The 13,760-nt window shown below is 39.7% G+C and overlaps 1 protein-coding gene across 4 annotated transcripts in view; it reads right to left on the bottom strand.

Annotated features, from left to right (window-relative positions):
- Positions 1 to 13,760, bottom strand: part of ADAMTS12 (ADAM metallopeptidase with thrombospondin type 1 motif 12) — a 161,602-nt gene that overhangs the window by 14,783 nt on the left and 133,059 nt on the right. For all 4 annotated transcript variants that reach the window (XM_069880076.1, XM_069880075.1, XM_069880077.1 and 1 more), the window contains 2 exons: positions 9,585 to 9,711; positions 2,099 to 2,309 (listed from right to left, as the gene is read on the bottom strand). In XM_069880076.1, coding sequence (XP_069736177.1) covers positions 2,099 to 2,309; positions 9,585 to 9,711 — 338 coding nt within the window. The remainder of the gene's footprint in view (positions 1 to 2,098; positions 2,310 to 9,584; positions 9,712 to 13,760) is intronic.

The following is a 13,760-nucleotide window of genomic DNA, read 5'->3' as shown; positions in this document are numbered from 1 at the left end:
CCATGCACTTCCAGCTGTATAGCACATTTAAATCCCTCAGAGCTACGAAAGTTTATATCAGCTACAATTTGACCTCTGAAAGGATTTTGCTTATTGAGGAAATAGGAACTACGAACACTATGTTCTTGCTTACACAGAAATGCAACATATTTTATCAGACTTTGCCATTTTGGATGATTTAGTTTTGTTTTTGTGGAATTTAAAAGGAACATTCAACTTCAATAATTTCTGGGGTGTACTAAAGAGAGACTTCAGAATGGCTACAACACTCTATCCTCATTATCTGCCTAATTAAGTACATTCAGTTTACAAGATACCAAACGATTTTCTAACAGACAGATAAATTCAGAGCAGAAGGAAGTTTTACCTGTGTAAAATCTATCCCTTACATTCACTAATAAAGAACATTGTGCAGTTACAAGTCTCATGACAATCCTGTCATTTGTGCAAGAGAAATAGTCTGTCCTAAGCTCCCTCCCCAATTTCTGCAGGTATAGAAATATATTTTTGTCAGTGACTTGTACATATAACTCAACAACACATAAGCACTGGCTGTACTCAGTAAAAGCACAGGATTTCTATATAGTAGTACTGCTAGCCGTGTAATCTCAGTCTATTTTTTCACAGGCACTTAAAACATAGTGGCTACTCAATTCATGAAACAATCAGCATTCAGTGATGATGGCTTGAGACCAGCATAAACTGAATTAATACTGTCACAAAATTCTGTTAGTTTATTATCCAAAACTGCTCTCAAACACAGTAGTGAGTTTATTTAAAAACCATTTAGGAGAAAAGAACGGAGTTTTCAAAAAGAGAAGAAAACAGTGCTGCATAGAACAGAATATTTTCACTCGGAAGGGACCTACAACAATTGTGTAGTCCAACTGCCTGACCACTACAGGCCGATCAAATGTTAAAGCATGTTGTTAAGGGCATTGCCAAATGCCTCTGAAACACTGACAGGCTTGGGGCATCAACCACCTCCCCAAGAAGTCAGTGCTGGTGTTTGACCACCCTCTCAGTAAAAAACCACATCCTGATCTCCAGCCTAGACCTCCCATGGCACAGCTTTGAATCATTCCACCACGTCCTGTCACTGAATACCAGGGAAGAAGCTCAGCACACCCTTCTCCACTTCCCCTCCTTAGGAATCTTTTTCTCCAAACCAGACAAACCCAATGTCCTCAGTCACTCCTCACTGGACATTCCTTCCAGCCCTTCCACCAGCTTTGTTGCTGTCCTTGCTTGTTTTTGATGCACCCAGGGCAGGGGGTTTGCTCTTTTGGCTGCCAGGACATTGCTGACTCTTGTTGTGCTGCTGCTGAGCAGCAGCCCCAGATCCCTTTCTGTAGAGCTGCTCGCCAGCCACTCCTCTCTAGATCTATGCTTGTGCCTGGTGTTTCTTCATCCCAGGTGCAGAACACAATGTTTGCTCTTGTTAAAGCTAATACCATTAATCATTGCCCAATGTTCTATTCTATATAGGTCCCTCTGCAAGGCCTCTTGTCCCTCAAGAGAGTACATTTAAACAAATCTAGCAAACCGTAGCCATCATTTTGATGACCTCACATTCTGCAGTTCATCAGCTACCAGTGAAGTAACTGAACAATATTTACTTAATTCTTGAAGGATACACAGATGTTCTAGTGCTTGTTAGGACTTCAGATTAATACTGGAAGTAAAAACCTTACGTGCTGTGGCAAAACCAGCAGAGTTATGAATGCAAGAGATACGAATGTAAAGAACGTAAAAATGCTTCTTTGTAGGCCTCCAGACACAAGACAGAGAATAGTCCCATCTGGTCAACAGCAGTAATGCGTACTACGCAGATTTTTAGTATACAAGCATGCTCTGTCCTACCGTCCCAAAAGCACAGCAAACCAAATGCCCAGAAACAGTTAACACGCAACACTTTAGCAAGAGATCTTTAGCAAGCAGTGCAGCTTTTTTTTCCTTCTACAGAAAGAATTTGTGAATACATGTTACAAAAATTTAATTTTTAAAGAGGCAAAAAAGCAGGTCATTGGTCCTCTCTGCTAACTATAATAGGTCATCTAGAAAATATGTTCAATATCACAGTTGACATGAAATTTACCTCAGTCCAGTTGCTCACTGTCCAGTCAGATGGGCACAAAATATCTCTGTTGCATGACAGATGAGTCTTTGGTTTAAGCAGGTGCTGGCATTCTGTGACAGCCAGTGCCTGCTCATCAGATCCCACCGTCTGGATGCAAAGAACAGTTCGCTTTTTCAAGCCTGTTGGGCCACATGTAGTTGAACATTTCTGCCATTCTCCTGCCCACCATCTGAAAGCCAGAGGGATAAGAAACATTAGAAAACAATCCACCACAAGCTCATTAAGGAAAAGGTCAAAGACTACAAGAAAAACAACCAGTAATTTAAATTCTAGGTATAGAAATATGCTTTTCATAGCAAGTTCAGACCACTCAAGCTTTCCTATCTGCCCTGGGCTCCAGCACCAGCCTACCACCAAAAGATGCTGATTCCCAGAAAGCAGTAAGCACCAAGTGTTATGCTTCTACAATGTGTAGGAAACCACTGAATAGGTAGTCTTGCAAATTTTGAAGAACTGTAGCAAGTTTAGTAATCTGTTTATCCCATCCTGTTTATCTGCTTATTGCTACTTCAGTATGGAAAGAGTTAATGAGATATTAATAAGAATCACCAGCAAGTCTGTAATGACAGCACAGAGGCAGAGAGATCCCCTTATACATCTATGCAGCCAGTCCCACACTATTGTTCAAACTGGCTCCATGTGACCTCCAGAAGGGGAAGCAACAAGGCACAGAACCCCCAAAATCAGGCTTGTCAGTGCTACACTGCATGTGACCCCGTGAGATCAGTGTCCTGCAGGGCTGTGCCTCCAGGCCTAGTCTCCGCATCCGCACTGGGCTGGACTTTCCTGTATTTTGTCCCTTCATGAAGTAAAATCGAGCCTCTTTTGTGTATTTCTCCTGATTAAAGACTCTCTTCTGCAGCATGCTATGCAATGTTCCACCCAACAAAAACCAAATGTTTCCTCTTGTCCAGTACTTCCTAATGCAAAACACCTTACCAGTAAGAGCCATCTCCTTTATATTTAGCTTACCTTAGTCTTTCTCCAGCTTCATCCACCTATTTCTTCTCACAGTGACCCAGAGTGGATCAAATATCTGCATTCCTCCCTTCCATAGGAAAGGAGGGCAAAACTGTGTTTCAACTATTTGAGAAGCATTGGCATCAACTGTGACATTTGCCTAAAGATTTACCTTTATATTTTCTAAAAAAAACCCCAACATCTTTTTCCTTCCAGTTTAGAGTACACTAGACAAGAACATAGTTCCAAGATAATGTATAAAGAATCTGGTCCAGCTGTGAACTTTAAGCCACAAAAGCTCCTAAACAATCTTACTTGTTCCTGAGTTTTGAAGCGGATCACGACAAAGCCTTATGCTGAAAACAAAACATCCATATATTTAGAAAACACCTTTCTAGATAGGAAGGTGGTAAAACTTGGTTTTGGCTTATGAGCAACATCATTCTATTATCCTTTTTTCCTTTTAAGGTTAATAATCCCATTTTGACAGATATATCAAAGTTCAATGCCCTGTTTTTAACAGGTTTTGTCCCTTGCTTTGTCTCCCATCTTACTGCATTTCTGCCTTCTTCAGTTTGCTGACAATCCCTCTTGCCTTCCCTCTGTTGTTTCCATCTTCCTTTTCTGTTTCCTAATTGATTTATTCAGCTGCAAATGAGCTGTCACTGATGTGGAAAGCACTGATATTTTTTCCTAATCATTGCAAATATAAAGACTCAGAGCAATGAAGCTACGCATACAGCTCATTTGTGCAACCATCTGGTCTTCTCTGGGGTACCTACACCTAGCTTCCTACATTTTAGTTATGTATACATGCCACACTTCCTTGTAAATTACCCTAGAAATCCTCTGGGGCACAGAATGTTCTGCTACAGGCTTTAGAATGGAGACCATTGCCACCACAATCCTGTGTGAGGCTTCTGGACATTACTGTAATAAAAGAACAAATTATTTTTCTCTTTCTCCTGCCTTTCTTTGGGTTGTTTCTTGCTCTTCCAGGCTTCTGCAAACAACAAAGAAAAACTAACAAGTGGTTAAAGAGAAAAAATGAGAGTGCCTCAGCAGAACACAGCAATAAAAAACCGAAAAATATATTATCTCAACACAAATCAAGCCATTTTAGGGTTGTTTTTATCTCTTCTATTTTCTTTCCAGTTTTATCATTCCTAGTACCTTCTAAATTGCTGACACTTTGGCACAAATGCAACTTAAAGTATATGAAATTCCCTATTAATTTTAATGGCACCAGATTATATAGTTCAAGCTACAGACATGCTAAGCTGACACCCCCTCATCATAATTTTCAAGTGGCTCTGAGTGAGGGTTCAGCAGTTTGTAGGTTTAAACACTGGATTCCTAGCAATAAATTACCAGAGTTTACCACAGACCCTACCTTGATCAGCAGTAACTGTGCATGGTTAACCATTGTACATAAAACTCATGGAAGAAAGTAAAGTGCTCCGAAATTAGAAAATCTCAGAATTAAGATTTTATCCTACCACACTTCCGTGGTCAATCTTGAATTAATTTTAGTCATGTAACTGTTTTGAAAGAATTCTTCATCATTCAGTGCAGGTAACAGCCGGTACTGCTGAGTCAAGCAGTTAATTGCCCAGCACCGTTTACTACAAACACTTCAAAAAACTTGACAATTGGAAGTTTAGTCTAATTAGCAACTGGAGTTTTTGAATGTGCATTTTCCTATTTCCATGCTAAGGTTCATACACATGCCTTAAACACTCAAGCATGAGAAACTTAACATGCAAGCACAAACACTCTTGTCTCTTCATGGTCCCTACTGAGGACTTGTAACTGCTGCATCCCAGCCAAAGGGGAAGAAAGGCAAAGCAAGGACAGCAGAACATTTACCATCCATTTGTCTGTTCTGGTACAGGATGCCCCAAAGCAGATCCTGGACCACAGAGAAGGGAGTAGCACTCGAGTGACTGCTTTGCCATACTCTCGTTATCTTGCAGTTTCTGCTGTCTCCTCACTCTGCAGAGGCATAACCAAAACCAGAGATGAATGCTGAGCACACATCCAGAATTGACACAGCAATCTGAGATCCAAACATGCAACTTCTACACTGAAATGACCAAGCTGTCAGACCTCCCAGCTGTAAGCTAAAAACTGGAGGGTACTGCTAGACAGCCTTAGCTTTGGGCAGGTCATAAACAAGGCTTTCTTTAGATCACACATACAGGGAGATGCTTGTCAAAGAAAAGGATATGACGAAGAAAACTAAACTTGTAGGTAGCTGTTCTAATTGTGGTAAGAGACTGGGACAAGCTGGTGGAAACCAAAGCCTGACAGAAGTCACGATCCCTGTTCCTATTTAGAGTTTCTGATGGCACCTACCACCACAGCAACTGAGTGGTTCTTTAATATGAATGTATCACCTGGTCCCTGCAAAGTGACAGCACTGTCTTATCTCCACAGGCAGGCACGGCGTGGAAAGACTGTGGTAACAAACAGGCAAAGAAGCAGAATGCATGATTTGGATAATTAATTTGTGTGAGCACTAATTTTCCTGAGGCTGTCAAACTAGAGAGCAGTCTGTATGGTGAAAGCTTAAACTCAGTTAGCTATCAATCAAGCGCAGCTCTGAGTGACTGACTCTTCTGTAATCCAGCCTGGGAAAGTTGTAGGGAGCAAATCTGATTTTCTCAGGTGTCACATAGTTGCCTTAAATGAAATCGCCTTCTTTTTCTCCCACACTGTAATAGCCTTGACCATTATACGATCCTCATCTATACCTAGATCATGCATGCTGAAATAAGGCGCATATCCTGTTGTAAAAGCAGAAGCATGGGATTTTGGAACCAAAGTTTGCTAGGTCCATGCCTGTGGGGTTGAATGTTCCCCTTCTCCAGCGTACTGTGTCACACGTAAGGACTGTCTTCTTTCATTTCGTATCTCTAAAACATCAGGCACAGCACATACCATCAGGGCTCTGATTTTCACTCTGCGTATTATAGAAATAAGATTTCCTATTCTTATTATGTCATTCGAGTCTACTAAGTGGTCTGGGAGCAGGACAATACAGTAACAGCAGATAAAGAGCAAGAGATCCCAAGTACTTGTAGAATAATCTATTTATGGCCACTTTGTTCAAATGAGTAGTCAGGTTTAAAAGGCTCCAGGCAATTTTCTTTACAGAGCAGAGCAAATTTTTATTCATAGCACTAAATGCACTTAAAATCTCACTCTTTTTCTTCAAGTATTATCTATTGATTTTTATCATTAACACCTATGGAGCTAAATATCTGCATAACAAAGAAACATATAACTGTTAACCATTGCATAATACGGAAAAAAGCATGCATTTATGCTACAGCATTGTTGACTGCTAAGCAATATCACTCAGGTTCCACATGAGCGACTGTGTGACATTTTAACTCTCAACTGTTCAGCCACCTTTATTTCATTCTGAGTCAATATGTGGTACACAAGTATTGCAACATTTTAAGTATTTTAATTGTTTTGCTCCAGATTCTTCTAGACAAATGTGTGGGAAAGGTAAATGTAGATCAAATCAGCTAACAAACAAAAACATTAAGACCTGGACTTCTCAGAAGCCTGCCATTTAAAGGGTTTACAATTAACTTCCTGAAATGGATTAATGATGTTTTGCAAGAGTCACAACCATTAATCTGGTTTGCAAGAGTCACAAACATTATTGTAATGTTGTTGTTTGCCTGCTTGATAAACTATCTAATTCTGATTCAGTGGTCTAACAGCTAGTTTACCCTGGTTTTCATCAGTGAGATTTAGCAGACCATAAGAGATGCAAGAGAACGTTGTTCTTGCTTTGGATAGGATGTTCCTATAATGAAAATGGTTCTCCTTTGGGAAGTGCAGTATCATGGAATAGCTTCAATGCCATGGCTGCAGCACTAACCAAAGGTCCCCTGTAGTGTTGCATTCAACACCATTGTCCTCAGCTTTAGCACAGAATTGTGCTACAGAACACTTGGTCTTTGGTAGCTTGACATGAACTCGCCGTAATCCTGTACCGTGCCATATGGGACAGTCACACCTTTCTTCAATATTCACATTTTCTTTAGAACCAACAAACCAACAAACTGCACTAAGTGCTGTCTTGCATTCAGAGGAGGATGTGTAACTATCCTTCTGGATTAATGGTGGTACATAGGCCATGGAAACTAAATCCCATGCTGGGACACAGTCTGCAACAGAGACAAGATCTACAAGATGAAGGGCTTTGGAAGCATGGATTGGAACTCATTCTTCACTGCTATCTCTTGCAATAGAACTCAGGCTCACCAACAGAAGCTAGTTGTGAGCTACATTCAAAATGATTAAAATCAAGTGGTACTTCACACAGTAGGCATCAAAGCTGTGGAACTTCTTGCAGAGGAAATCATATATGACGTAAGTTTTATGAAGTTGCAGAGGGAGGCTGGATAAGTGAAGAAGAGTGGGCCATTGGAGGTTACTGATTTGACAAGCCATAAAAGCCTCTGGAAATACCTTGAATTAAAACTAGCTGGAAGCTGGACAAGTATTAGAAGGAGATACAATTTATGCTTGCCTTGTCTTTACTCTTCCTTAGGCACGTAGGCCCTGCTGGGAGCCAGAACACGGACTTGGATAGACCCTTTGTCAAAGTACTACAGTTGTTCTTCTGTTATTAAGAGAAAAACATAACTCTAGAAATAAATACACATGGGTTTCCTGCACTGCATTTTGTTAGTATTTTGCTGTCCTCATAAGTATAACATGCGCTTTCCTCTGCAATGCAGGATGAGCTTGAGAAGCATCACTCAGGCTAGCAGCATGAGAGCTTTTCTGCCTGGCCTGCAAAAGAGTGCAATTCCCATGTCATGTAATTCTACAATCTGTTCAACAAGGGACAAATTCTGCTCCCTCACTTTCAAAAGCATGTCTGAACAGCACAGTCACCTAGAACAAATGGAATAAATTGAACTCATTTGGAACTCTGAAGTAACTAGCACAGTTTATACAAGCTGTAAGTAGAAACTAACCTCTTCTCCCACGTGACAGGGGACAGGAGAAGAGGGAATGGCCTCAAGCTCCGCCAGGGGAGATTTAGGCTGGACATTAGGAAAAAATTCTTCACAGAAAGGGTCCTAGGGCACTGGAACAGGCTGCCCAGGGAGGTGGTTGATTCACCTTCCCTGGAGGTGTTTAAGGCACGGGTGGACGAGGTGCTAAGGGGCATGGTTTAGTGTTTGATAGGAATGGTTGGACTCGATGATCCAGTGGGTCTCTTCCAACCTGCTTATTCTATGATTCTATGATTCTATATGTGGGTACCCTCAGCACTTAATTAGTCAACTAGTTAATAAGTTTGATCTACTGTCAATTGGTTTCCTAGAAATGTACAAAGAATTATGAAACACTGGTAGATTATGCTTTTAACAGTCATTTATAGAGGCTGCAAGTGTGAAGATGTAATTCCCAGGGGAAGCATCATATACTGCTGTGAAGCTACTTGGAAACAACTAATAAAACCAACATCCATGACGAATTTTTTACATTAAAGCTTCATGAAATTCACTACTGGCAAATATAATGCAATACACTTTAAGGGAATCACTGTAATAGCTTCAATTTGATTCTGATTCAACTAGAATTACTAGGAAAAAAAATGGTATGCCATTGTGAACAGCATGATAAACAATCTCCAAAGACGATGGAAGACAAAAGCAAGACTTTCCAGCTCCTAAAGCATGAAATTAAACCAAATATTGATCCCTTCCAGCAAATCTGTTCCTTTTTCAGAAGCCCACAGTTCTGCTGTCACCTGGAATGTCTGCTGTGGTGAGTCTTACTTATCCCACTTGCTAACTGGGTAGGATAGAAAAAGGAGATGAAGATGAATTAAATTTTTTTTATGGGAATGGAAAACATGATTCCCCATGTGATTATTATCATAGAACAAAGAAAGCTAAATTTCGCTGAAAGGAAAAAATAAGAAGGGACAGGATAAAAAGATACAAAATAATAAGCATTATAAAGAAGGTATAATAATTAGAATTACAGAAGTGAACATTTCCCTTCATCCTCCTTCATAAAAAGGACACAGGAGTATCAAAAAATACTGAACAACACCATCAACAGGCTTAAAAAACCTCTCTGAAAGTTCATTTTTGGAACACACAGTAATTCATTATTGGGCTAAGCCAGGAATAGAATTTTTAAAATAAATAAAAATTTACATGATTTCAAGCACACCTGTCTATTTGGACTGGACAGAAAGTAACAACACAGATGAGAGAGCAATCTCTTGCCATTCCCAGCACAGACTGCTCAGTAACTTGCACTGGAAGATTCTTAGGCCAGTTCACTCTTTTTTTGTCCATTGCTGAGTTTCTGCAACCATGAGCTCTCACCATCGCTGGCCATAGACAGCACACTAATCTGGTTTCAGAACCAACATTTTCCTTTGAATAACGCTGCTATCTAGCATCACCAGAGCCTTCACAGTATCTGTTACCTGGGTGGACAGTCCTTTTCATAGCATTTCTTTTGTCGTCCATTGGGCTGTGTTGCTGGGTCACAGAAGGAGGTTTTGATCGCTCTGCTTCCCTTCTGCATGCAGTGGGCAATCTGACGCCGCACCCCTGTGAGAGGAAAACACGAAGGAAATCAGTGTAATGGTAATCCATGTAGGCTGGGGATCAGCTGTAGAAATATTCTAGCATGGGGAGTACACAGTGGTCATACCCTACATCCCAAAACACAGGAACAGCTGTGAAAGCCAGTTTTGCAGAACGTCTGGGCCAAGTCTGGTATAAGCACCCTTTAATCAGCCTTAAACTTACCTCTTTTGGATCAGACAGCTCAAGCAACACATTTGAAATCACTTTCCTTAATCTCAATTTAGTTGTCAGCCTCAGAAAGGGCTCCTGCAGGCCCTAAAGTGTGTTTAAAGGACTATGAAAGGTCTTGGGTTACTCAAAGATAAGAGGCAACTCAGAAGCACCGGGCTACTCACAGCAAGGGTATTTTTGTTGATCATTTCTCTGTACTTCTGGGAAGACGATTTAAACCAAATACAAACTAGAATGTATCAGAAAAACCATAACCCTGTGACTCTTAAAGCTGAATACCACTTTCAAGAAGTTTTGGTATAAACCTTGACCAAAAATGACGATGCTGTAATGCAAGGGGGAAAATCTGATTTCTAAATAACTAATACACAGCACTCATCACAAAAGGCAAAGCAGGGTAATGACAAGAGACACGGAGACTTCCCAGACATACAATCTGGGTTAGCTCCTAACAGTTCCACTTACAAGAACTCCCACACATTTAACAGAAAGAAACATGAACCTAATACTGCATTACCCTAGTGTAAATCTAAAGAAAGTCAGTTTGCAGCGGCCTGCCTTCCCGAGTTCTGCAGTAATTTCAGGTAGGTCCTGTGCTGCAAAGCCGTGTAAAAAAAAATGTATTGGAATATCACAGTTTAAAAGGTTGTAGATAGACTGATATAAAGGCATTAAAATAGTGGCATTAGGTCCAAACAAATCCCAAGGAAAAGACTGAAGAAACCTTGTTTATTAACTCTCGCTAAATTAGCCGTGCTATTAATTCACAGCAATTAATATGCATCTGGTAGTTCACTGTATCTCTGTGACTTTTATCCCTCTCCTGGGAATCAAAGTAACAGCACTGTTACTATGGTGTCAGGGGTACGTGTTAAGCTATTTTGGCTGTTCTATCCTTTGTTTAGGTATCAACCTTTTCCTTGCTTCAAATTCCTTAACAACTAGCATGGGAAACTATCTGAAAGATAAGAACAGTAATCCATAGATAAAATTTCTTGTGAAATATGAAAACATTCCTCTATACAACATATACTTATGTTCCTCTATACAGTAATGACCCCACATATGTCAATTAAAACCTATTTCCTAAAATTTTGTGTTAGCATTATGGCTATCTTGCTTTAAGTAATTTCACAGCATTCAAATGTTTTTCCTCTACAAAGTTTAGCTATCTACTTATAAAAATAAATACAGAAAAAACAGAACAGCAACTCTAGTACTAGGAAATCCAAACCTAGCAACAGACATAACTTTTGGTGGGAGAACTGCACATAGACTGCATGTGTGAAGGGCAAGTTGTAATCAGATCATACTGAAAGAGTCTTTGGCAACACAAGGAAATTAAAAACTTCCTCTGCATATTTGGGTCATTCCATAAAAGCAGATGGAAACTTGTATGTCATTTTTACAGCATCTTGAGACATCAAGTCTGTGACACTTCAAGGAATTGCTATAGCTTCAGAGTACTTTCACACTTGTGACTGAGACATATAAGACTATTATTGACAGCAACACAGTATTTCATGACTGAGACTCCTCCAGTCATACACGAAGGCTGGTTTGCTAGGACTAAGATTAGTTTCACCTAGATGGGAGGATTAAGGGACTGCAGCCCTGTGCTCCCATTAACACTCTGCTGAGGCATTGAAGCTCCAGGGTACATGATATGGAAGTAGCTGCATGACTCTGCAGTGTACCTGGATGTTTCTCTCTTCTGTCTCTTGGGGCTTCAAGCAGCAGAAAGCTTTTTGGTTCCATGCAGGACTCCCAGTGAACAGTTCTCTGATCTAAGCTATGAAAAATGTAACTGGAATAGTTAGCAACTTTCCTGCCAGTTGTAAACAAAGTAGTTCAAAGATAAATGTTCCTGCCCCTTTCAAAATCATGACTTGCTGCTGTTACAAATGCAAATAAAAGAACGCTTTTGCTTTGATAAATCTTTACTGTCATTTCAGCTGCTATCATTTACTTTAAAACCACTATAAAACTGCAAAAGTTTTGTTTAAAGGCTGTAGATTCTCATAAAATGTTTGCCAATCGCTGCATCAATAAACTAATTTACTCACACAAACAATTTTTATTACAGAAGTTATGTGAACTCCCACTGAAGTTTCAAAATCCAGAAAGTTTCAAAATGGATGCATATATTTAAAGATGCCGTAAATGCAGAGTTTTTTCATCATGACTTTGCATAGTTCAGTTCAGAAGTTGGAAGGAATCCTGTACGCATATATACACACATATATGTAGGTATAAATATAATGACATAATTAAACACAGGGGATTTTTTTCAGCTTGAGGAAGTGGAACTAGAAAACATTGAAAAAGCAGAAAACTAGTCCTCTCACACTGACCCTGACCTACCAAACATTTATACAATTACCTTACTAAAATTCACAATATCCTATGTAAGTCATGGATTAAGAATTCTAAATATACTTAAAAATTCAGTAAACCTGGAAATTTAACCATTATTTCTTTAGGGCCCTGAGAGGGTAGATCTTTTCCTTCCCTCACCACTTTCACTTCTCTTTGACCTCAGTGCTAAATAGTCCCCACTGACTTTGCATACACAAAAATGTTGGCTGTATTCATCAGGACATTGTCCCTGTGGTCATAACCACACTGCAAAGATCTTGCTTTTTTCATCTAGAGTGAGAACATCCCATTCCTTTCTGCTCACTTCAGCACTCATTGCACTGCAGCCTTTTCCACACCCATGTTTCTTTACCAGGTAAAGAAGTCTACCAACTCAGCTCCGTGAAAAAAAAAAAAAACCTATGAATATTTCTGGGGAAAAAAAAAAGATGGAAACCAAAAATGACCAAAGAATGGTCTTGATTTCACTAAATCTGCTCAGAGATTGTTTCTGCTTCTCTGTGCCACTTCATCTCTGATGCAGAACTTTTCAGATGGGAGGTTGACCCATTCAGCTCCTGACTTCTCACTTAGTTTGAAAGGGTGTGGAAGGTTTTTGAAACAGAGGTTAGAAATTTGCTGGCTGCACAGAGCTCAGTTTGGGCAAAATTAAGGCTGAGAACAACTGAAATGAAGGACTAGAAGCAAACATACAAAATGTGCATACAAAAGAGCATAATTGATAATAAAACTATTTTGAATATGAAATTGTCACAGTCATGCGTCAAAACAGATACTCCAAAAGGAGTTCACTTTGGTATTTGAATGAACAAAGTACATTCAGTGCATAGACAAGTTATGCACAAGATACAAGAGCCAATCTTTACATTCTTGGTGTTATGAAACTTAGACTCATAATAGGGCAGGAAAATACAATGACCTGTGTTTTCTAGAAGTCAGTTTAGCACTACGTTTCAGTTTCAAGAACACCTGGAGGTAATTTTGCAATATGCTCCTAATAACAGCTGTGAAGGATTTATAAAGCACATAGCAATTAACCCCCAAACAAATCCTACAGTTCAGTCCTTTTGCAAAGCTTTGAAAATTTCCCAGTTACTGATGTTACCTATGCAGAAGTAAATTGTTGAGGTTGCCTAATATTCTCCCTTAGTTGCAGCTGTGCTGTGCTTTGCTTCTTGTTATTGTTCAGTGCCACTCAAACCTAATTCTAAAAAACAAGATTAAAGACTTTAGACAAGGATGAAGGATTTATACTTGTTATTTCTAATTGACCAGTATTTAGAGTAGGAATAACAGGTAGTTTGTCTAAAAAAAATGCAGCGAGGTATTTAAATTAATCTTCCTATACAAAAGCTTAAAGGCTTTACATGCTGTCTTTATAGTAGGCTCTGGAGGGATAGGCTCTTGGCCAGAGGGTGCAGCAATTCACAGGACACTGTCCAGTGTGCTCACATTCTGAC

Source organism: Phaenicophaeus curvirostris, chromosome Z (assembly GCF_032191515.1).
Source record: "Phaenicophaeus curvirostris isolate KB17595 chromosome Z, BPBGC_Pcur_1.0, whole genome shotgun sequence".
NCBI lineage: Eukaryota > Metazoa > Chordata > Aves > Cuculiformes > Cuculidae > Phaenicophaeus > Phaenicophaeus curvirostris.
Note: the sequence above shows the minus strand (reverse complement) of the source record. Positions and strands in the feature narration are given on the sequence as shown.